The 25,441-nt window shown below is 45.8% G+C and overlaps 1 protein-coding gene across 1 annotated transcript in view; it reads left to right on the top strand.

Annotated features, from left to right (window-relative positions):
• The window catches only part of LOC137537118 (uncharacterized), a 105,498-nt gene that overhangs the window by 15,646 nt on the left and 64,411 nt on the right, over window positions 1–25,441 (top strand). The window contains exons 7-16 of the mRNA XM_068259252.1: window positions 572–1,427; window positions 1,493–1,687; window positions 1,773–1,855; window positions 4,985–5,047; window positions 13,862–13,923; window positions 22,883–23,002; window positions 23,129–23,257; window positions 23,343–23,466; window positions 23,593–23,690; window positions 23,803–23,893. Coding sequence (XP_068115353.1) covers window positions 572–1,427; window positions 1,493–1,687; window positions 1,773–1,855; window positions 4,985–5,047; window positions 13,862–13,923; window positions 22,883–23,002; window positions 23,129–23,257; window positions 23,343–23,466; window positions 23,593–23,690; window positions 23,803–23,893 — 1,821 coding nt within the window. The remainder of the gene's footprint in view (window positions 1–571; window positions 1,428–1,492; window positions 1,688–1,772; window positions 1,856–4,984; window positions 5,048–13,861; window positions 13,924–22,882; window positions 23,003–23,128; window positions 23,258–23,342; window positions 23,467–23,592; window positions 23,691–23,802; window positions 23,894–25,441) is intronic.

The following is a 25,441-nucleotide window of genomic DNA, read 5'->3' on the forward strand; positions in this document are numbered from 1 at the left end:
GTGACTCCAGGGGTGGTCTCTGCACGCCAAACCCATTGGTGCAACAACGCTGGTTTTGATTGCAGTATGCTCGGGAGGACAGGTTAGATGAGGCACTAGCCTGGTCTAAGTACAGTATATAAACGTCATCTCTACCTGCCCTAGGTCACCCCTCTGCTAATGAAACATGGTGTGGTCCACATCCCCACAGAGCCGGACAGAGCTGCAACACTACACCGGCTTTACAGTTTCCTCACAGCGGCCGCTCTGATCGATGTGTGGCGTTATTTCAGGGGCCTCTACCTGCTTCCGGACCCTCCCACAGTCACAGGGGCTGCAGGGGCGATAGTTATGCCATTGATGCAAGGCAAAGTTATTGTCATGTGATTGTGCTCATTACAGGCAGCCAATCTTCTGCAGTTCTCTGTCAGGCTGATAACTAGTGATGGCCAGTGACATGCCAATAACTCCAAGATGGTGCTAATTGTATGCTAATTTTATGCATCAACTGGAGTTGTCACCATCCCTACTAATAATTGTTCCTCCCCTCAGAATTCTCTAACAGGAAGTGATGATGTTTCTCTATTTGCAGTGCGGAGTCCCGGCATCAGGAACCTCTCAGAGACTCGCCTCTCTGTGTCCACAGACTGTACATCGGATGATGATGACACTGGACAAGCGTCTCCTGCAGATATCCTGGTTACCCCAAATATTCCCCCAGACTCCCCTCACCTGTCTAACCCAGAGGGGCCTCATACCCAGCACAGCTCTCCCCCTGCTGGAAGGTCTTATTCCTGTTCCACATGTGGGAAATGTTTTGTTTCTAAACTACATCTTGATGCACATGAGAGAATTCACACTGGTGAGAAGCCCTATTCCTGTACTGAGTGTGGGAAATGTTTTGGGCAGAAAGCAAAGCTTGTCACACATGAGAGATCTCACACTGGTGAGAAGCCCTATTCCTGTGCTGAGTGTGGGAAATGTTTTGGGCAGAAAGGAAACCTTGTCACACATGAGAGAACTCACACTGGTGAGAAGCCCTATTCATGTGCTGAGTGTGGGAAATGTTTTGGAGCGAAAGGAAGCCTTGTCAAACATGAGAGATCTCACACTGGTGAAAAGCCTTATTCATGTGCTGAATGTGGGAAATGTTTTAGACAGAAAGGACACCTTGTCATGCATGACAGAACTCACACTGGTGAGAAGCCATATTCATGTACTGAGTGTGGGAAATGTTTTGGTCATAGAGAAACTCTTGTAAGACATAAGAAATCTCACACTGGTGAAAAGCCCTTTTCATGTGCTGAGTGTGGGAAATGTTTTGGACGGAAAGGAACCCTTGTAACACATAAAAAATCTCACACTGGTGAGAAACCCTTTTCATGTGCTGAGTGTGGGAAATGTTTTGAAATTAAAGGGCACCTCCTCAGACACGAGAGATCTCACTGGTGAGAAGCCTTATTCATGTGCATAGTGTGGGAAATGTTTTTGCATGGAAATCATCTCTTGTCAGTCATATGAGATATCCTGCTGATGAGAAACCCTATTCATGTACTGAGTGTGGGAAATTTGAAAATGTTTTTGCACAGAAATCAAAACTTTTCATACATAACAGAATTTATACTGGCGAGAAAACCTATTCATGTGCTGAGTGTGGGAAATGTTTTGTACGGAAATCGGACCTTGTCATACATGAGATCTCCCAAAAGTGAAAAGCCCTATTCATATAGTGATTGTGGGAAATACTTTGTACATAAACAAAGTCTTCTCAAACATGATGGATCTCACACTAGTGAGAAGACTTATTCTTGTGCTGAGTGTGGGAAATGTTTTGCCCAGAAATCAGAGATGGTCACACATGAGAGATTTCATACTGGTGAGAAGGCCTATTCATGGGCACCCGATTACCGATTATTTATATTGACATCTAGTAGACATCTGATGATCCTAGCGCCCAAATGACTTGATCCTGTTGGAAAATGTCACTGCCCTGCTTAGTGTTCTGCATAATCTTGTATTGACACTCTGTGTTCTATCTGCTAGATCATTTAATAAATAGATTGAAAAGGATTGGACCTAGTACTAACCCTTGTGGGACCCCACTGCTAGCAGTTTCCCATTTTAAATATGATCCATTGACCACCACTCTTTGCCTTCTGTTATAACCATTTCTCTATCCATGTAATAATATTTTCTCCTAGTCCCTGGATCCTCAGCTTCTGCATCAGGCTATTGAAGGGAACAATATCAAAAGTCTTTGCATGGTCCAAGTGCATCTATTGCTTTTCCAATTTTTAAATTTGCATTCACCACTCTGTTCTGCCTCTGCTATAACACACTATTATGATGCATATCACCCTCTATAAATATATAAAAGAAGAAAAAAGAGCACCCCCCTATATGCAATAAGAATATTAGGCGTAGACAAATGACTGGTGCGTGAGACCAAAAAGTATATGCAAAAAAACTCACTTTATTGAACCAATGTCAAAACAATCAAAACAATTAAAAGCAAGGCAGTACCATGCCCAGCCCAAACGCCCCTAATATAATGTGATAATTGCCATAAGCCCCCCAATAAGGCAATATAAACTGCACAATAAAATTGTTTATGCGGTTAGCGTATAGAGAATATTGCATATGCCTGCTGAGGGGCAGCGATACAATATTAACAGCATCCAAATAATTAGGTAATGCAAATAAATAAAGACTGGTGCTGAACTAAGCATCCATAATAGGTGCAAAAAGTTAGACTACTAATAAAATATGTGAATAACTCCTGCGCCCTCACAGCCGTCCCCAGTCCTACTTACACTCTTGTACTTGGTAAGCCCTGCCGCTTTTTTCCTGCTCTTTGCCTCTCCTCGTGTTATCTCACTTTCACTTTTTATCAATTTGGCGGATTATTCACAGCATTTGCATTATCAAGCATTGTTTGTATCAAACGTTTATCACCATCCTCTAGGAGGTCTTATTGTTATTCACATATTTTATTAGTAGTCTAACTTTTTGCACCTATTATGGATGCTTAGTTCAGGAGGCATTGTTTGATTATTATCTAATCAGTTCATTTCAATTGCGTTTGCTCCTGTGGAGCTGTGACAGTGCAGCACCAGTCTTTACTTATTTGCATTACCTAATTATTTGGATGCTGTTAATATTGTATCGCTGCCCCTCAGCAGGCATACGCAATATTCTCTATACGCTAACCGCATAAACAATTTTATTGTGCAGTTTATATTGCCTTATTGGGGGGCTTATGGCAATTATCACATTATATTAGGGGCGTTTGGGCTGGGCATGGTCCTGCCTTGCTTTTATTTGTTTTTATTGTTTTGACATTGGTTCAATAAAGTGAGTTTTTTTTGCATATACTTTTTGGTCTCACACGCCAGTCATTTGTCTACGCCTAATATTCTTATTGCATATCTATTTATAGTTATTCACCAGGTCGAGGACCTTGCCCCCCCTTTCCAAAACACACTTGTGTCTATATTAGCAAATATTTTTTGCATTAATATGTCTGCTCACCTTCTGTCTGTTTAAGCATATCACCCTCTAATCAGGCCTTTGTTAGGTGACTTGGGGAAAACCCCTTAGATGCTGCTAATGACTCAACCACACCAGCTTTGTAACACCCATCCACGGCCTATGACCCCTCACGTCTCAGATAGAGGTATCCAGACTACGTATGACACGCTGCATGCATTACTTTATAAAGTTCCAAGCCACATGAAATATACATGCAAGGCAGGGGCGTAACTTCAAACCTTGGGGGACCCCTGTGAAAATTTCCTGGGGCCCCTGCTTCCTAGATTCCACCTCCTCCCTGCCCATTGTACAAGAGTGACCAATCCCCTTGCTCTACCCCCTGAGTCCCATGGAGCTTCTCCAGTGTGCTCTCTACACTCCTGAAGAATACCATTGTTTAAAAAGGTAAAACATTAAGGTTAATATTAAGGTTAAGATGAGTGCTAGGTTTAATACTCACCTGTCTGCCCATAAACCATTAGATGTCTGAAGCTTCACCCCCCCACCCCCCCTGGCAAAACCGGCCTGCAGTTTCCATTCATTCATCTCCCTGCTAACGGGCAGTAAGGAGTACACACGTGGGAACCCGCGGTGGCTGCCTGCAGCTGAAGACGACTATTTGTGGCCCTGGAACTTCAAGTGAAGTTTTCCAGGACGTAAATATACTGCACCTGGTGCAATAAGTAGTTAAGAAGGCGTACTACACTTCTTTTTCCAAATCCACTAAAATTTCTCAAATGCGGTAGAAGTTTCATAATTAAAGTCATGCTTCAATTCACTAAGCCCTGCTCGGCAAGTCTCCCCAGCTGTGGAGTAGGTCAGGAGGGAAACTGAGTCGGGGTCTTTTCTGTCCAATGCATCCCCGGCATCCCTTTTCGATATGCATACTTCCACTACAGTGAGCTCAGAAAAGCCTTTTGAAATGTTTCTTCCTCTGCCGCCCTGAAGTCCCACGTTGCAGAGTATCGGATCAAATGGGGTGAGAAGCAGGACTGTGTGGCTCTCCCTATTGGCTGTCTGCTACACCTGAAAATCTTCCCACATGGCGATTGTGAGTTACTGGCTGGTCAGAGCTGTATGTTAATGTTAAACAATTTTACTTGTTTTACCAAATGCTTTAATCTTTGTGAATTACAATTTATTTACATTACCGCACAAGTCAGTAGTTTTCCTCACTAGTCGGTAATTTTACTTTTCGGTGCAGTAACAGGTTTAGTGAGTTTGCATCTGGCAAGGTGATTTGTAAAATCAGTTGTTTTCTGCATTACCGAATGCATAGTCTACATATGATGTGTATTGACAGCAAGTGCTGAAGCTTTTCTTTTGTGGTCTTTTTCTGAAGGAGCTTTGTTTAATGTAAAGTGAAAAATGTAAAAATAAAAATACAGTTGCTAAAAAAAAGAGAGGCCTTTTTTCATTTACTGAGTGTGGGAAATGTTCTAGGTGTCCCGTCTGACACTTGTGCTGATTGCAGGAAATGTCTTGGCCATCCTTCAGACAGATATCTCATATTCTATGCAGAAGAGAATTTACTCAAGTGAGGAGTGATGAGCAGAGTGAGGGAAATGGTGGCAGCATAAATCACATTTGGGGTCACATCAGAGATCTCACACAGACCTATTCATGGAGGACACAACAGGGGGCGCTGAATAAATCAGAAATACCCCAGTTCTATAATGGGCTGCAGGGATGATTATTAGTCCCCAAAACCTCTAGAAGCTCCATATTTCAGGCAGGTGGGATTTTACCTGCTGTGAGCTGCAGATGTGGGGATGTTAGAATGTGACAATCCAGCCCCGCGATCCCGTCGAGATCTGCTCCCGTTAGCGTACGCAGGAAGTACGGGCGCAGTCGGACAACGAGACCTGTTGCTGGATCGTCAGAGGGAAGAAAGAAAAGGCGACAGAGCGTGCCAATCCCGTCTAATCTGCTCCCGTTAGCATACGCAGGAAGTACGGTGAACAGACTGACAAAGATTGGTCGCGCAGCTGCCGACAATATGTAATGGGACAAACATCCACCAATCCCGTATTACTAGGCCACTGTTGCCATGCAGGTCTCATGCACTAGAGACTGCTGGAGGCAAATTCACTGTGTGCGTAGTAAACGGTTACGATTGGTTGGAGGTGCCCATACATGTTCAATTCTGATTGTATATACAATCGGTAAACTAAAAATATCGATTTCGCACTGGAAATCGGGTAAATACACTGCCACCACTCTCTCGCGTTCTGTAGGGAGGAAAGAGACTCCCGCTATCATAATACGGTAGCCAGCCCAATCACGTTCGACATGCTTCAGTCACCGTTCGGGGAATAGTCACTTCCGACGGCTAATGGACTGTGAGCAATGTGACGTTAAAGAAAGGTTACTGGGTCCATTTATGATGCAATCTCGATTGGATACAATCGAGAAACTAACGTTATTGATTTCGCACAGGAAATCTGGTACTAGCTAATTCTAGAAGGAAGAAACGGTTATTTGCAACCTAGCTAGCAAATCAACAATTATAAGCAAATCATAAAACAATGCGGTAGTATGACTGACTCTTCAGAGGGCAGACTCGTTATGGCAGCAATCAGATGTCCAGAAAAGGCACACGACTGAACGATAAAAATCCTTAGTTTATTTCTAAACTACATACACACAGCTTATTTTAGAACAGATTGATTTGAGACAGAGAAGAGATTAAAAGAAATAGAATGTCCGAATATACAGTTCAAATACCGTTATTGGTAGTCCATGAGGCAATCAAAGTCCAGAATGGCCGATTGCCATGCGGCCTTAGACCTTTGTGAAACAGTTCCAAGATGGAGGTTTTGGCCCGTGTCCTTGCAGGCTGCCAGGATGTTCCTAGGCGTCAGATTCAAAGTAAAAGACCCAGAGCTTTCTGGGCTCTCTCTGGTTATAGCCCCCACTCCAGCAAGGAGGGGTTAGGGGGCGTGGATCACACACCTCTTTGGAATAGGAGATCTACCCGTCCCTCGCATGAACAATGAGTCATGATAGGTGTGCTAATCTTCAAACCATACAGGTAAGGGTAAAAATGAATGTGTTTGCATGTCTGCACTATGCATGTTACAGGGCCAGAGTTAGGACACCTATGTTTACCTGGGTACTTCTACGCAGTATAGGTGACTAAGCATAAGAATGCATTCTTCTGTGAACTAAAACCCCGGCTTTTAATTTAGCTGTAGGGATAACAGTTGTGCCTGGATGAGTGAATCTGTGAATGCATTTGTTTGAGCATTTGCATGTGAGAGTGCAAAGGGTTAATTGATTTTCGTTATAGCAGCAATCAGATGACCAGAAAAGGCACACGACTGAACGATAAAAATCGTTAGTTTATTTCTAAACTACATACACACAGCTTATTTTAGAACAGATTGATTTGACAGAGAGAAGAGATGAAATTAAACAGAATGTCCGAATATACAGTTCGAATACCGTTATTGGTAGTCCATGAGGCAATCAAAGTCCAAAATGGCCGATTGCCATGCGGCCTTAGGCCTTTGTGAAAAAGTTCCAAGATGGAGGTTTTTGGCCCGTGTCCTTGCGGGCTGCCAGGATGTTCCTAGGCGTCAGATTCAAAGTAAAGGACCCAGAGCTTTCTGGGCTCTCTCTGGTTATAGCCCCCAGTCCAGCAAGGAGGGGTTAGGGGGCGTGGATCACACACCTCTTTGGAATAGGAGATCTACCCGCCCCTCGCATGAACACCAAAATATGGCTGAGTCATGATAGGTGTGCTACCCTGAATTCAGAAACATCCAATTGTGTGGTTGGTTCCGAATTTCATAATAAGCGGGTTCTAAAGGCCGTTGCCTATTTGGAAAGTCATCTTTATGACAAAAGATGGATTTTTATATTTGTGAGATCACAGAAAGGTTTTCCTAAGGTCAGAAGTCTTTTGAAGCTCAGGCAGCAGCCTAGGTGTCAGATCTCCTGCTGAGACTGGGGCCGATCAGACTGGAGAAAGCTGCCATTTATGAGCTTCTGTCAACTGATATCTACCCTTCATCTGATGGATGAGCTTATAAACTCTCTAGGGGGCCACATAAGGCCAGGAAACACCCGGTCCCATGTAGGTGAAAGATTTTGTAATTAGAAGCTACCAAAGAGCCAGGGTTTGTTAGCAGCCATAGAGTAAGAGAAAAAAAAGGGGAATTTAAACCAACAAATGTCAGTTTGGTTGGTTTGCGAAGAAACTAGCGTTCGTAACTCCATGACGCATTCGATATATAATATCGACGGCGTTCACATCTCTCCCCCTTCCAAGATTGGGGAAGGATAGGTTAGCAGGACCTTGACTGAAGCAATACCAACTTGCTGCTTGGGCTCATTACAGCGGGAAAGCCCGTGTTCCACATGACCTTGGGGGTTGCCCTTTTCCGGTTGGTCAGTGGTTTAGCCAGGAGGCTACAGGGCTTCGCAAACGTCCTATAGTATCCCGCTGTTCCCAGAGAGGCCTGTACCTCTGTCATGACAATCTGATCTGCGTCTGGTTCAACGGTCAGATTGTCAGCCGACAGCTGTCCTAGTACCAGGGACGAGTGATCACAGTGTTGCTCCCATGTCGGGTGGAACACAGGGATTTCATCCGGGTATGTGACTGTACAACCGTGCTTGCCCTTCAACAGGTCGTTCCAGGCCTGTTGGAAGGTGGCTGGGGCATTCCTCCTACCAAAGACATCCGCATCGAGGCTTTTAAGTCCAAGGGCAGGGTGCATGTGGATTCCAGGCGTGCCTCGGGCACGGTTGGAATCTGCCAGTATCCGTAGCTCCGATCTGTGATCGTTAGGTAGTTGGCGGATGCCAGCCAATCGAACAGATCACCGAGGGGAGTCATGGGATACGCAATGGTTCTTGGGATGTCGTCCGGCATCCTATAGGCCTCACAGAACCTGGTGGTCTGTGAGCTAGAGGATTTGCGGAGGACAGCCATCTGTAACATCTCCTCATACTTCATCTTTACTTTTGCTTGCACCTCCGGAGAGGCGCTGTAGGGGATCTGCCATAAGGGCTTGGGAGTCCCCGGGTCCCTTCTGTGAACTGCTGTATCATGCCCAGGGTTGCTGCGAAGATTTCGCTGTGGGGGCGCAGTGCGCTTCAGCAAGGCCTTCTGGGAGTACGAGAGGTGGGGGGTGACTTTCACATCATCCGCCAATTCTCGTGTGGGAGCTATCAAGCCTGACAGGGGACCTGTGTCTTCCTGTTCTAATTGGCCGTGCTCTCCCAGAACTAACTGCGTTCTGTCTGACTGGGCTTCCAACAGATCCACATGGACCGTGCTTTTACCTGGGGTGTCAGTTATATGGGGAATGGGTTCACTGGGGTAGTTACTATTCTCCCTGTACACCTGTAGTGGAGCTTCCACTGCGGGCGTCTTAGCTGTCTGGCCACTAAGCGCCTGCAGGTTGGAGTCTCTCTGTAGTATCCTCACGGAGGTGGGACTACAAATCTCAGCCAGCTGCCTAGAGCGATCTGAGGTCAGCTGCTGAAAACCAAACTCTCTGGGGTCAGAGCTGACAGGAATGCCTGCAGGCTCTGAGCTCAGGTTACCAGCAGTACTGTGTGTGACTGTTTGCACAGGTACACCACAATAAACATCACCTTTTGGGTAAATCAAAATCACATCAATATTGACATTGGTCTGGGGATCAGAGCTATCAGGGGAAGTCGAGACTTCTCCAGATAGTCCTGAGTCCAGACTAACGGTGACACTGAAAGCGTCATCCAGCGTACTCTCACAAACATGCACAACATTATCAAGAGCATTTGCATAACATGTCATGTCATTTTTAGCATGAGTGTCACCCGCTTGAAAGTCAGAATTGTCAGAGGGAATCCCTGCTGTCAGTTTTGAGTTCATGCAGCTGGCCATAGAGCATGTAATGGCTAAAGAATGTACAGCGTTTCTATCACAATTATCACTGACACATGCAATTTCATTAGCAATAACAGGTGCAGAAAGAGATAAAAGACAGTCAGTTGCTGGTACATGTAAATCTGAGGGTACCTCCCGCCCAGCGGCGTTAGGTACAGTAGCAATAGCAGGTAAGGGGTTGGCATCTCCCTGGTTTCCCAAAGGCTTGTACAGTACCTGGTGGTCAGGGAGTCCTGCTGGGAACTCCTGCATATCAGTAGAAAATTCCGAAGGGCACACAAGCGTGCCTAGATCAGTGCCAAGCACAGGAGGAGAGGGAAACTCAGCAACAGCCCACACTGGAAAACCCACCCACCATCCGGCCTTCTCGGGGCCTGGAATAACAGGGTTGTGTCGGTTGGGCCTGACTCCAGTCAGGGTGAGCAGCTTGTGGGGGAGAATATCTTCCTCTGTGGCAAAGTCGGAACAGACCAAGGAAATATCTGCTACCGGAGCAAAAGATGATCTGGTTGTCCACGGGAGCACTGCGACGATTTCCGGAACCGTAGAGCATCTCTGACACGCTGACAGGCAGTGCAGAGGGTGATGCAGGTGACGGATCAGGGTTGCTAGCCATCTTCGGGCTAGGGACGGTCGTTCTCTCCCTCTTGGGACAGAAGAACTGTAGGTGGCCAGTCGAGCCACAAAGATTACACGTGCGAATGGCAGGTGTGTCAGACTGGGATGCAGCAATAGCAGCAGCTGCAGGTTTCGGTGGCACAAAGCCCACCGGACCAGGAGGAGCGAATGCAGTAGGCTTACCTCCTTCCAAGTCCTGGGACAGTGTTCTGTGACTGTCCAGCACCAGGGTTATCTGGCTGTCCGGTACAGGAACCTGATGGTACGCCCTCTCAGAGGTGCATACAGGAAAGTCTCATTCTGTGTCCTCTTCCATGACAGGAAGTTCCGCTGTGGGGGACACGGGTAGAGGTTCGCATCGCTCCACCGAAACACATAGTGAAGAGTGCTGATTCGATTGGGTTAGCTGGGCCAACTCCAATTCACGCTGGAGCCGTCGCTCTTTGGCCTGGAGATCAAACTGGCGCAGCCACTCTTGGTGCTCTGCTTCACGCTGGAGCTCCTCTGCCTCCTGCTCCTGGTATATGCGCAGATCCTCACTGGTCAGGTTTGCCAACCACTCCGGGGGTATCAGGATTGCAGCGAATAGAGGCATTAAGCAAGGTGGCGACAAGGATTCCATCTCTGGGGTTATGCCACCAGCTCAGCCTTGTTTGTGCTGCAAGCAGCAATGCTGTGCGATTCGCAGAGGGCATGCAAGTCAGGAACAAACCAATTCTGGTGAACCTGAACTGAATCAGACATTCAGAAGAGAAGAGTACAAGAAAGAGTAGGATATAGCAAAAGAAAAGGTTAGGAAATGTAGACCAATCTATTCGCTATCAATGTGTACCGTTTTGTGCTTAGAAATTCGGTTCTGCAAGACAGGATACTTAGTGACCACTGTCTTATTATTCTGGTTGAAAAGACTGAGTTTGTCAGATCTTTGCGCTCTGATTTCCCAAAAGCTGGCTATGCCTGGTTTTGGGGTGTGCTATCACCACCACTGCCAACCAATGTGACAATCCAGCCCCGCGATCCCGTCGAGATCTGCTCCCGTTAGCGTACGCAGGAAGCACGGCGCAGACGGACAACGAGACCAGTTGCTGGATCGTCAGAGGGAAGAAAGAAAAGGCGACGGAGCGTGCCAATCCCGTCTAATCTGCTCCCGTTAGCATGCGCAGGAAATACGGTGAACAGACTGACAAAGATTGGTCGCGCAGCTGCCGACAATATGTAATGGGACAAACATCCACCAATCCCGTATTACTAGGCCACTGTTGCCATGCAGGTCTCATGCACTAGAGACTGCTGGAGGCAAATTCACTGTGTGCGTAGTAAACGGTTACGATTGGTTGGAGGTGCCCATACATGTACAATTCTGATTGTATATACAATCGGTAAACTAAAAATATCGATTTCGCGCTGGAAATCGGGTAAATACACTGCCACCACTCTCTCGCGTTCTGTAGGGAGGAAAGAGACTCCCGCTATCATAATACGGTAGCCAGCCCAATCACGTTCGACATGCTCCAGTCACCGTTCGGGGAATAGTCACTTCCGACGGCTTATGGACTGTGAGCAATGTGACGTTAAAGAAAGGTTACTGGGTCCATTTATGATGCAATCTCGATTGGATACAATCGAGAAACTAAAGTTATCGATTTCGCACAGGAAATCTGGTACTAGCTAATCCTAGAAGGAAGAAACGGTTATTTGCAACCTAGCTAGCAAATCAACAATTATAAGCAAATCATAAAACAATGCGGTAGTATGACAGACTCTTCAGAGGGCAGACTCGTTATAGCAGCAAAAATAAAAATACATATATCCAAGCACATCGCCTTTAGTTAGGACATTAAATAAATTATTAGGGAAAGGGAGGTGCTGAAGGGGGTGTGGCTAGAAACAGCAAAAATCAATTAACCCTTCGCACTCTCACATGCAAATGCTCAAACAAATGCATTCACAGATTCACTCATCCAGGCACAACTGTTCTCCCTACAGCTAAATTAAAAGCCGGGGTTTTAGTTCACAGAAGAATGCATTCTTATGCTTAGTCACATATACTATATATTGTTTGAGCATTTGCATGTGAGAGTGCGAAGGGTTAATTGATTTTTGCTGTTTCTAGCCACACCCCCTTCAGCACCTCCCTTTCCCTAATAATTTATTTAATGTCCTAACTAGAGGCGATGTGCCTGGATATATGTATTTTTATTCTTATCATTGACCCCTGTGGCTAGGGTCTAATTCAGTGCACTCCCTCCTTCCCCTGTATGTTTGTCAGCATGCACACAGCTTATGCTGGTGTATGCGCATGGTGCACATGGACACATAACGTTAGCTCCCTTGTGCGATTGGTAAGATGCACTGTCTGTCCCAGGAGAGGACGTCAGGATGTGTGCTCCTAATCCATTGATAGGTTTGATGCAATGAATGTGTTTGCATGTCTGCACTATGCATGTTACAGGGCCAGAGTTAGGACACCTATGTTTACCTGGGTACTTCAACGCAGTATAGGTGACTAAGCATAAGAATGCATTCTTCTGTGAACTAAAACCCCGGCTTTTAATTTAGCTGTAGGGAGAACAGTTGTGCCTGGATGAGTGAATCTGTGAATGCATTTGTTTGAGCATTTGCATGTGAGAGTGCGAAGGGTTAATTGATTTTCGTTATAGCAGCAATCAGATGACCAGAAAAGGCACACAACTGAATGATAAAAATCGTTAGTTTATTTCTAAACTACATACACACAGCTTATTTTAGAACAGATTGATTTGACAGAGAGAAGAGATGAAAAGAAACAGAATGTCCGAATATACAGTTCAAATACCGTTATTGGTAGTCCATGAGGCAATCAAAGTCCAGAATGGCCGATTGCCATGCGGCCTTAGGCCTTTGTGAAAAAGTTCCAAGATGGAGGTTTTGGCCCGTGTCCTTGCGGGTTGCCAGGATGTTCCTAGGCGTCAGATTCAAAGTAAAGGACCCAGAGCTTTCTGGGCTCTCTCTGGTTATAGCCCCCAGTCCAGCAAGGAGGGGTTAGGGGGCGTGGATCACACACCTCTTTGGAATAGGGGATCTACCCGCCCCTCGCATGAACACCAAAATATGGCTGAGTCATGATAGGTGTGCTAATCTTCAAACCATACAGGTAAGGGTAAATCTAATAACATTTTCAGGTTGATCAGAATTTAACGATAACAATGATATCAAACTTGGGTGGTTTAGAGTGAACGGTGACCCCAAAATGCATATCTCTGCTTTGGCAGGGCTTACCTTGAGTTCAGAAACATCCAATTGTGTGGTTGGTTCCGAATTTCATAATAAGCGGGTTCTAAAGGCCGTTGCCTATTTGGAAAGTCATCTTTATGACAAAAGATGGATTTCATATTTGTGAGATCACAGAAAGGTTTTCCTAAGGTCAGAAGTTTTTTGAAGCTCAGGCAGCAGCCTAGGTGTCAGATCTCCTGCTGAGACTGGGGCCGATCAGACTGGAGAAAGCTGCCATTTATGAGCTTCTGTCAACTGATATCTACCCTTCATCTGGTGGATGAGCTTATAAACTCTCTAGGGGGCCACATAAGGCCAGGAAACACCCGGTCCCATGTAGGTGAAAGATTTTGTAATTAGAAGCTACCAAAGAGCCAGGGTTTGTTAGCAGCCATAGAGTAAGAGAAAAAAAGGGGATTTTAAACCAACAAATGTCAGTTTGGTTGGTTTGCGAAGAAACTAGCGTTCGTAACTCCATGACGCATTTGATATGTCATATCGACGGCGTCACAGAAGCTCCCATTCATTCATTCAGACTGATCTGAGGAAAGGAGATTTCCCTCTCTCTGTCTCTCTCTGTCTTTGTTTTATATTCAGCAAACATGAAGAGGTTTGAGCTGAATGCACAAAGTTATCTGGTTACTCCTCTACTTGCCTCTGTACCTGTGCCATGTTCCATGCTCAGACCAAACAACTGTCAGTTAGGGCAGGGCTCTCCAAATGGTGGCCCGCAGGCTGCATCCAGCCCATGAGAGGTAATGCTGTGGCCGGTCTGTTTGCTGTATCACTCCTCTCACTACTTCTGCCACACCCACCTCTCGCTGCCGCCCGAAGCCTTTACATTGCTGCTCCACCCTCTCCACAGCAAGTCCACAAAGTTGGACAGCACTGTTTAGGGCAGGGGTAGGGAACCTTGGCTCTCCAGCTGTGATAAAACTACAAATCCCAGCATGCATTTGCCTTTATTAATCATGACTGTGGCTGTCAGAATCCTGCAATGCATTGTGGGACTTGTAGTTCCTTAACAGCTGGAGAGCCAAGGTTCCCTACCCCTGGTTTAGGGCATGACAGGAGGTTGGTGTGGACCTTTAATCTCTGGGCATAGTACAAAGGCATGCTGCCAGCTAGTGTAGGATTGGCCAGATACAGTATTACGCTGATGAGCAGCTAATTAGGTTACCAAGTTTCTGCAGTATGTAACTAGGAATCCCTGGTTTTTAACAAGACTATGGACAATCCATGTACTTATGCAGAGGCAGCTGACAGCTTAATCTGGAATACTAGTTGTAATATAATGTGGTCATACAAACATGGTTATATGTCAGTATATGGCTCCCTGTGAGCACCTGACAGAGCAGCCTGTGGGCAGCCAGGAGACCTCCCCCGGGTGGAGCAGGGGGTGAGAGGGACATGAAGACACAGGCTTGTTCCCCATCCCAACAGAGGGTGACCTCCCTTCACCCCCATCCACTCCACAAGCTTCTGCCACAAATACCAGATGCCGTTGCTGACCTTCACACTACCCGGACTGTAGAGCTGAGTCACAGGAAGCAGCAGGGAGCAGGGATACCCTTCAGTATGGCCACAATGTGATGGGTGATACTGCAGGGGGTGGGGTGGTGCCCTTGTGTAGGTATAGAGTACAGAGGAACTCAGCAGAGCAGCCACAAGGCCAGGGAGAACACAAGACCCATCTGTAAAGACTGGAGAGCTCTGGGGGGACAGGTGTGACACAACAAGGGGTCTTTCACCATAACAGATGGCTGGAATAGCAGAAGTTCAGAGCCTCAGGAGCACACACTGTGCCTGTAACAGCCGGGACATGCTGGAGGCAGCAGGGGCAGATGGCTGGGATAGCAGAAGTGCAGAGCCTCACCAGAACACACTGTGCCTGTAACAGCTGGGACATGCTGGAGGCAGCAGGGGCAGATGGCTGGGATAGCAGAAGTGCAGAGCCTCAGCAGCACACACTGTCCCTGTAACAGCCGAGACATGCTGGAGGCAGCAGGGGCAGAAGAGCCTCAGCAGTAGAGTTGGGCCGAACGGTTCCAGGCGAACTTTGGGGGTTCGCGTTCGCCTGCATCAGGCGAACTTTTGCGAAAGTTCGATTCGCCCCATAATGCTCTATTGAGCAAAATTTTGACCCTCCATATCACCAGACATGTTATTGTCAAACACACTGCTCGAGAACCCACCCACCCTCCAAGCTAGGTCCTTTATACCATTTGACTCAGTTGTCTGCCTACACTAATTAATTATGGGACAGCTGGTACACACTCTGCTAGGGAGATTTTAATTGCTCACTACCCTTCTACCTATTCCCTCCTCCCTCCTACCAGAGGTAGGAGGGTCTCTTCTGCCAGGGAATTATACTATTTTAAAAACCAGTATACATCATACCATAGCTGGGAATCAAACCCAGATCTCACTGTGTGGTGGGCAAGTCACCCTAAGCACTGTACCACTACAGTAGTAAGTGAAGCTAGCTTAAAATGTACCATTTGTGCTCAATGCAATAGAACCATTAGGTTGCTTAAAGGAGAACTGTAGTGAGAGGTATATGGAGGCTGCCATATTGATTTCCTTTTAAGCTATACCAGTTGCCTGGCAGCCCTGCTGATCTATTTGGCTGCAGTAGTGTGAATCACACCAGAAACAAGCATGCAGCTAATCTTGTCAGATCTTACGAAAATGTCAAACACCAGATCTGCTGCATGCTTGTTCAGGGTCTAGGGCTAAAAGTATTGGAGGCAGAGGATCTGCAGGATAGCCAGGTAACTGGTATTGCTTAAAAGGAAATCAATATGGTAGCCTCCATATACCTTTCACTACAGTTCTCCTTTAAAGGGAACCTTAACTGAGAGTGATATGGCTGTTTCCTGTAAACAATACCAGTTTCCTGGCAGTCCAGCTGATCTTTGTGACTGCAATAGTGGCTGAATCACGCAGCTAATCCAGTCTGACTTCAGTCAGAGCACCTGATCTGCATGCTTGTTCAGGGGCTGTGGCTAAAAGTATTAAAGACACAGGATCAGCAGGCGATTCAGGCAACTGGTATTATTTTAAAAGGAAAAATCCATATCTTTCTCCGTTTAGGTTCCCTTTAAGGATTTGTAGCATAAAAGCCAACTCACATTGGCTGGGATTTGAACCTGGGTCTCACTGTGTGGTGGACAAGCACACTAACCACTGTACCATATGAAGCTGGCCTAAAATTTACCATTTATGCTCAATACAAGAGAAAAAGTAGACAAGACAAATAACATTTATATCACACTTTTCTCCTGGCGGACTCAAAGCACCAGAGCTGCAGCCACTAGGGCATGCTCTATAGGCAGTAGCAGTGTTAGGAAGACTTGCCTAATGTCTCCTACTGAATAGATGCTGGCTTACTGAACAGACAGAGCTGAGATTTGAACTCTGGTCTCCTTTGTCAGAGGCAGCGCCCTTATCCATTACACCATGCAGCCACTGCTTACAGATATTTAGCCAGACATGGCCTTCTCTTTTGTGTTCAACAGTTGTCAAGAGAAAAATTAGACAAGATAGCAGTGTTAGGAAGACTTGCCTAAGGTCTCCTACTGAATAGGTGCTGACTTACTGAGCAGACAGAGCTGAGATTTGAACTCTGGTCTCCTTTGTCAGAGGCAGCGCCCTTATCCATTACACCATGCAGCCACTGCTTACAGATATTTAGCCAGACATGGCCTTCTCTTTTGTGTTCAACAGTTGTCAAGAGAAAAATTAGACAAGATAGCAGTGTTAGGAAGACTTGCCTAAGGTCTCCTACTGAATAGGTGCTGGTTTACTGAACAGACAAAGCTGAGATTTGAACTCTGGTCTCCTTTGTCAGAAGCAGCGCCCTTATCCATTACACCATGCAGCCACTGCTTACAGATATTTAGCCAGACATGGCCTTCACTTTTGTGTTCAACAGTTGTCCAAAGAGAACCCCAGATAGCCAGGTAGATTCATATCTCTCTTTTCCTAACACTGCTACTGCCTATAGAGCATGCCCTAGTGGCTGCAGCTCTGGTCCTTTGAGTCCACCCGGAGAAAAGTGTGATATAAATGTTATTTGTCTTGTCTACTTTTTCTCTTGTATTGAGCATAAATAGTAAATTTTAGGCCAGCTTCAGTTGGTATAGTGGTTAGTGTGCTTGCCCACCATACAGTGAGACCCAGGTTCAAATCCCAGCCAATGTGAGTTGGCTTTTATACTACAAATCCTTAAAGGGAACCTAAACGGAGAAGGATATGGATTTTTCCTTTTAAAATAATACCAGTTGCCTGAATCGCCTGCTGATCCTGTGTCTCTAATACTTTTAGCCACAGTCCCTGAACAAGCATGCAGTTCAGGTGCTCTGACTGAAGTCAGACTGGATTAGCTGCATGCTTGTTTCAGGGTGTGATTCAGCCACTATTGCAGTCACAAAGATCAGCTGGACTGCCAGGCAACTGGTATTGTTTACAGGAAACATCCATATCACTCTCAGTTAGGGCCCATTCACACTTAGAACCGCAGAACATGCGGGAGTGATTTTTCCCGCGATTATCGCAGAAAAATCACTGGACACTGCAGCGGTTTTGGAGCGATCGCGATTAGCGTGCTTTGCACGCTAATCACGATCACAAATCGCGGAACGCTCGTCGCCGGCAAACCGCTGCATGCAGCGCGGTTGCGGTTATCGCTAACCGCAACCGCGGCAGTGAGAACACTGCCATTCGCTACATTGTGTAGCGGTTCTTGCAGAACCGCTAGCGGTTTGCCGTGAGCGAGAATCGTGCGATTCCCACTCAAGTGTGAATGGGCCCTTAAGGTTCCCTTTAAAGGAGAACTGTAGTGAAAGGTATATGGAGGCTACCATATTGATTTCCTTTTAAGCAATACCAGTTACCTGGCTATCCTGCAGATCCTCTGCCTCCAATACTTTTAGCCCTAGACCCTGAACAAGCATGCAGCAGATCTGGTGTTTGACATTTTTGTAAGATCTGACAAGATTAGCTGCATGCTTGTTTCTGGTGTGATTCACACTACTGCAGCCAAATAGATCAGCAGGGCTGCCAGGCAACTGGTATAGCTTAAAAGGAAATCAATATGGCAGCCTCCATATACCTCTCACTACAGTTCTCCTTTAAGCAACCTAATGGTTCTATTGCATTGAGCATAAATTGTAAATTTTAGGCCAGCTTCACTTACTACTGTAGTGGTACAGTGCTTAGGGTGACTTGCCCACCACACAGTGAGATCTGGGTTTGATTCCCAGCTATGGTATGATGTATACTGTTTTTAAAATAGTATAATTCCCTGGCAGAAGAGACTCTCCTCCCTCCGGTAGGAGGGAGGAGGGAATAAGTAGAAGGGTAGGAGGGAGGTGGGAGGTTGCGCTATCAGTTATATAATAGCAATTGATTTTGATTGTTTGTATGTTCGCCATTATTTCTGATCAATAAATGTGTTTTGTTTTTACACACCGGTGGCTGGCTAAGCATCAGATTCTTTTGGCCTAGACGACATTGATGTGTCAGCCGGGGCATATATACCCACAGTGGATGAAACACTTATACAAAGGAGGTCTATCCTTATTTTGCTCTCCCAACTTCCAAGTTTTCCGTGTTCCTGCTGCTATGCTGAGACTTTTTTGCCAGTTTTCAAGTGGCCCCCCTACATGTGCCATAGATTATGGCTGTCAACTCACCTTCCTAGTAATAATTCACATCACATAGACAAGAGAAGATGTAAATGGAATATAGCCATGTCCCCCCAGTGTTGGCATCTCACCTTCCTAGTAATAATTCAGTCACATCACAGAGACAAGAGAAGATGTATATGGAATATAGCCATGTCCCTCCAGTGCTGGCATCTCACCTTCCTAGTAATAATTCACATCACAGGGACAAAAAAATATGTATATGGAATATAGCCATGTCCCTCCAGTGCCGGCATCTCACCTTCCTAGTAATAATTCAGTCACATCACAGAGACAAGAGAAGATGTATATGGAATATAGCCATGTCCCTCCAGTGCCGGCATCTCACCTTCCTAGTAATAATTCACATCACAGAGACAAGAGAAGATGTATATGGAATATAGCCATGTCCCTCCAGTGCCGGCATCTCACCTTCCTAGTAATAATTCAGTCACATCACAAAGACGAGAGAAGATGTATATGGAATATAGCCATGTCCCTCCAGTGCCGGCATCTCACCTTCCTAGTAATAATTCACATCACAGAGACAAGAGAAGATGTATATGGAATATAGCCATGTCCCTCCCGTGCCGGCATCTCACCTTTCTAGTAATAATTCAGTCACATCACAAAGACAAGAGAAGATGTATATGGAATATAGCCATGTCCCTCCAGTGCTGGCATCTCACCTTCCTAGTAATAACTCACATCACAGAGACAAGAGAAGATGTATATGGAATATGGCCATGTCCCTCCAGTGCCAGCATCTCACCTTCCTAGTAATAACTCAGTCACATCACAGAGACAAGAGAAGATGTGTATGGAATATAGCCATGTCCCTCCAGTGCCGGCATCTCACCTTCCTAGTAATAATTCAGTCACATCACAGAGACAAGAGAAGATGTATATGGAATATAGCCATGTCCCTCCAGTGCCGGCATCTCACCTTCCTAGTAATAATTCAGTCACATCACAGAGACAAGAGAAGATGTATATGGAATATAGCCATGTCCCTCCAGTGCCAGCATCTCACCTTCCTAGTAATAATTCAGTCACATCACAGAGGCAAGAGAAGATGTATATGGAATATAGCCATGTCCCTCCAGTACTAGCATCTCACCTTCCTAGTAATAAGTCACATCACAGAGACAAAAGAAGATGTATATCGAATATAGCCATGTCCCTCCAGTGCCGGCATCTCACCTTCCTAGTAATAATTCAGTCAAGTCTACATGTCCATCCAGTATAGCCATGTCCTTCCTGTGTCCCCCACATTGCCATTATCCTCCAGTATGTAATGTTTCCCACCTCAGTAATGCCGTTTCTTTTCCAGTACTGTATAGCCATATCTCCCCTGAGTCCACCAGCATTGCCATTATTCTCCAGCATTGCAATTATTCTCCAGTATGTAATGTCACCCACCCTGTTATTGTCATTTCTTTCCCACTAGAGCCATGTCCTCCCTGTTTCCCCCCAGCAATGCCATTATCCTCCAGTATATAATGTCCCCCACCCCAGTAATGCCATTTCTTTCCCAGTGTAGCCATGCCCTCCTCCTCCCTCCCCCCCCCCCCCCTTGTGTCCCCCAGCATTGCCATTATTATTAATTTATATAGCGCCAGCATCTTCCTTGGTGCTGTACAACAGCATTCAGGGTATAATAATACTTTAGTTAGTAAAAGACAATGGTGGATTACCGCTGATGCAGTGAACAAATCAACTACAGATTATTACACAGGTGGGAGGCATGCACACACATTACACAGCATTGTGAGACTAAATGGGATGAGAGCCCTGCCCAGAAGGCCTTGAGTCTGGTACACACCATGCAATTTCCCATCAGATAGATCATTTCTGAAAGATCTGATCGGATTTTTGGTCATTTTTCTGATCGATTTTCTGATCACTTCTATGCAAATCGATCAGAAAAACGATCGGAAATCAGTTCGGACCTGTCGGAAATAATCCATTCGCCCCATCTATCTGGTGGGAAATTGCATGGTGTGTACCAGGCTTTAGTCTAAAGGTTTAAGAAATAAGACAGCAGGTAAGGGGAAGTTGTGTATGAGATGGTAGAAATGGCAGTCAGTGGGCGAAGTGTCCTAGGTAGGAGAGTATGCTTGCCTGAAGAGGTGAGTTTTCAGGTTGTGCCTAAAAGTAGTGTAAGCGGGAGTGAGAAGAGGTGACCAGGGAAGAAGACAGAAGGATATTGTTAATAGAGCGGAGATTGCGTGTAGGATGGTATCTGGAAATAAGTTGATTTAGATGGGAAGGAGCTAGGCTATGAAGAGCTTTGTAGGCGAGAGTAAGGATTTTAAATGGTGTCCTTTGTGTAACTGGCAACCAGTTAAGGGACTGACAGAGAGGAATTGGGCTAAAGAAGCTGGAGGAGAGGTGGATGAGGTGTAACTGGCAGCCAGTGAAGGGACTGACAGAGGCTAAATGGGCTGGAGAAGTGGGAGGAGAGGTGGATGAGTCGTGCAGCAGAGTTCATGATGGACTGTAGCGGGGCTAAATGGTTGGCAGGGAGGTTGCAAAGCAGAGAGTTGCAATAGTCTAGTCGTGAAATAATCGAGGCATGCACCAGAAGTTTTGTTGCATCCTGTGTGAGAAAAGGGCGGATGCGGAGATGTTTTTAAGGTGGAGGCAACAAGAGGCAGATAGTTTTGTCTATGAGTGGTTTGAATGAGAGGGTTGAGTTCATTATTACTCCTAGGCAGCGAGCCTGGTAGACAGGTGATCTTGAAATGCCATCAACACAAATAGTGATGTCAGGCAGGGGCGATCCATCATGAGGTGGAAATATCACCATTTCAGTCTTGTCCATTTTGAGTTTTAGAAAACAGGAGGACATGAAGGAGGCGATTGCATTGAGACATTCAGGGACATGAGCTGTTAAAGTACTCAAGTCAGGTGCTGAAATGTAGATTTGGGTATCATCAGTGTATAGGTGATATTGGAAGCCAAAGGAACAGGAAAGGAGCAGGCTAAGACCATAAGTGTAGATAGAGAAAAGGAGAGGTCCGAAGACTGAGCATTGGGGAACTCCAACATTGAGGTGTCGCGGAGAGGAGGTGTTGCCGGAGTAGGTGACTCTGAAGGTCCTATCTGTGAGATAAGAGGAAAGCCAGGAGAGAGCAAGACCCTGAATGCCCATGGATGCCCATTATCCACCAGTATGTAATGTCCCCCATCCCAGTGATGCCATTTCTTTCCCAGTGTAGCCTTATCCTCCCTGTGTCCCCCAGCATTGCCATTATCCTCCAGTATGCAATGTCCCCTTATCCCAGTAATGCTATTTCTTCCCCGCCTCCATGCAGGTTAGTATAAGGAAGATATTACATTGGTTTATAGCTAGCTGTCAGTGTGCTCCAGGCCTCTGCTCCCATTAGCCTCAGACTCTGCCTCTTCTCTCCTCATATTCTCATCCATCTACCACTACCAGCATTGCTGTAACATCACAGGAATGGTAACAGTGGGAGGTGGGTGTGAGGAGAGGAGGCCAGCTGGAGAGGAGGCAGAGGGAGGACAGGACTGCAGCACGCTGTGAGTATAGTGCACAGGTAGCTATAAACCAACTTATTATGCTTTCCTGTGATACTCTGCATGGCCCTACTATGACAGCAATGTGGAGTGATAGGCAGGTGAATTGGGGCCAGCTTTGGCAGGCATGTGTCTTATGGCACTGAAGTGGTGGTTTTGAGTGCTTGAAAGTAGCCCATCGCTTAGTACTTCCAACCCACTTCCAGGAAATACTAGCCAATTGACTTGTAGCCTAGTAATAGCCTAGTAGTTTGGCTGTAAGTATCCAATCAGTAAATCAGTAGATTGGGGGGAGGGGTGTGTGTGTGTGTGGGGGGGGGGGGGGGGGTATGTTTTCAGTAAATTATTGGTACTAAATTATCCTCCCCTTATTCCCCTTCAAAAGGCAGCAGCATCCTGTATGGATCACATGACCACATCACTGAGGATGGATGAGGACCAGAGTCACATGACCGAGAGGATATTCAACCTCACCCTGAAGATCATCTGTCTGCTGTCTGGAGAGGTGAGGAGGATTCTGGGAGGTCACATGACATCACTCTTATCTCTATTAATAAAACAGACACCTGACTAGAGATGTGAGGAGGATTCTGGGAGGTGATATGACATTATTTTTGGTCTTTCTTAACAGAGTTATACGCCAGTGAAGTCTGGTGATCATGTGACCATTACAATTCCCCCACCTCACTCCCTGGTATCTGAGAGTAAGTGGAAGATTCTAGAAATCACCAAGAAGATGATGGAGCTGCTGACAGGAGAGGTGAGAAGTGCTGGGAATTATGGGATACTATCAATTTACAGGTAAGGATGTGTCTGGGTGGTGACTGTATCATTGTATTTTTCAGGTTCATATTAGGTTTCAGGATGTCACAATCTATTTCTCCATGGAGGAGTGGCTGTATATAGAAGGACACATGGACCTCTACAAGGACACCATGATGGAGAATCAGCCACCCCTCACATCAATGTGTAAGAGGAGACTTTTATTTCTTGTAAAGGAGAGAGCAGTATGGAGGGTCCACCTAGATCCCCTATCATCTGACCAACATACTGTATATAGACAATGTATTTAGTCAGTGTGTTTGTTTCCTACAGGTGGACCCAGTAACAGAATCCCACCAGAGAGATATACAGGTCCTCTTTATTCCCAGGATTGTCCACAAGAAGATCACACCATCCCCCACCATTATCAGGTAGGTGGAGCTGAGGGTCCCCAAAGACTCAAAACTGTGACACATTCTTTCCCTCTGTGTATGCTGTTATCTGTGGTCACATTTTACATCATCTCTCACTTTGTGAAATTAGGGTGGAGAACCGAGACATGTTAACACTGTGGTTAAAGAGGAGGAAGAAGAGGAGACATATGTGAGGAGTGATCAGCAGTCTGTGGAGGAGGGTGACATGATGAGGACAAGTAAAGAGGAAGAAGAGACATATGTGAAGAGTGATCAGCAGTCTATGGAGGAGGGTGACATGATGAGGACAAGTAAAGAGGAAGAAGAGACCTATGTGAAGAGTGATCAGCAGTCTATGGAGGAGGGTGACATGATGAGGATAAGTAAAGAGGAAGAAGAGGAGACGTATGTGAGGAGTGATCAGCAGTCTGTGGTGGAGGGTGACATAATGAGGACAAATAAAGAGGAAGAAGAAGAGACATATGTGAGGAGTGATCAGCAGTCTATGGAGAAGGGGGACATGATGAGGACAGGTGAAGAAGAAGAAGAGGAGACGTATGGGAGGAGTGATCAGCAGTCTATGGAGGAGGGTGACATGATGAGGATATATAAAGAGGAAGAAGAAGAGACATATGTGAGGAGTGATCAGCAGTCTATGGAGGAGGGTGACATGATGAGGATATATAAAGAGGAAGAAGAAGAGACATATGTGAGGGGTGATCAGCAGTCTATGAAGGAGGGTGACATGATGAGGACAAGTAAAGAAGAAGAAGAAGAGGCATATGTGAGGGGTGATCAGCAGTCTATGGAGGAGGGTGACATGATGAGGACATATAAGAAGGAAGATATTATTACAGGGATGGGCACAGGTGAGTGATAAACATTCGAGATGGAAAATACATATTAAGCTGAATAAGAAACATGTCCCTGCTGGGCACAGTATAGATCACATGAAGCTAGTAAGTGGGGGAGGGGCTGTAAGAATGTGAGTGATGATTATGGGGAGGGGGGACTGAAGTGACAAGTAGCTAAAAAGTCCCTCTGGTAAAACAACTATGCTGAGTACAATTATGCAAGTATTCAAATTTCACAAGAGCAAGAGGTTACCCCAATACTGCAGGAAGTTCAGGCATGGAGTGAATAGACAAATGACTGATCTGGCAAGAGTTTTGATTAGAGATGGTCAGTGAGATGCAAATAATTTCAAGTTGGTGCAAGATTATGCAAATTTTAATGCAGCTTGAAAACGAGCCAGTTGAAATTTACCACAGCAGGATTTGATTGTTTCATTTTCAAGCTAAATGCGTTTGCATAAAAATGTACGGTATGTAAATTTGCATCCACTGAAAATTATTTGCATCTGAGTGACCAACACTAGGGGGGGGGCTGGTGAAAGGAATGTCCTCCTCTGCTAGTTGCCAGCCACAGACCTGCTGCACAGTATGCTCGGGAGGACAGGTTAGATGAGGCAATAGCCTGGTCTAAGTACAGTATATAAACTTTATCTCTACCTGCCCTAGGTCACCCTTCTGCAAATGAAACATGGTGTGGTCCACATCCCCACAGAGCCGGACAGAGCTGCAACACTACACAGGCTTTACAGTTTCCTCACACCGGCCGCTCTGATCGACATGTGGAGTTATTTCAGGGGCCCCTACCTGCTTCCGGGCCCTCCCACAGCCACAGGGGCTGCAGGGGCGATAGTTATGCCATTGATGCAAGGTTATGCTATTGAAGCAAAGTTATTGTCATGTGATTGTGCTCATTAC

The sequence above is a fragment of the Hyperolius riggenbachi genome, chromosome 10 (assembly GCF_040937935.1).
Source record: "Hyperolius riggenbachi isolate aHypRig1 chromosome 10, aHypRig1.pri, whole genome shotgun sequence".
Lineage (NCBI taxonomy): Eukaryota > Metazoa > Chordata > Amphibia > Anura > Hyperoliidae > Hyperolius > Hyperolius riggenbachi.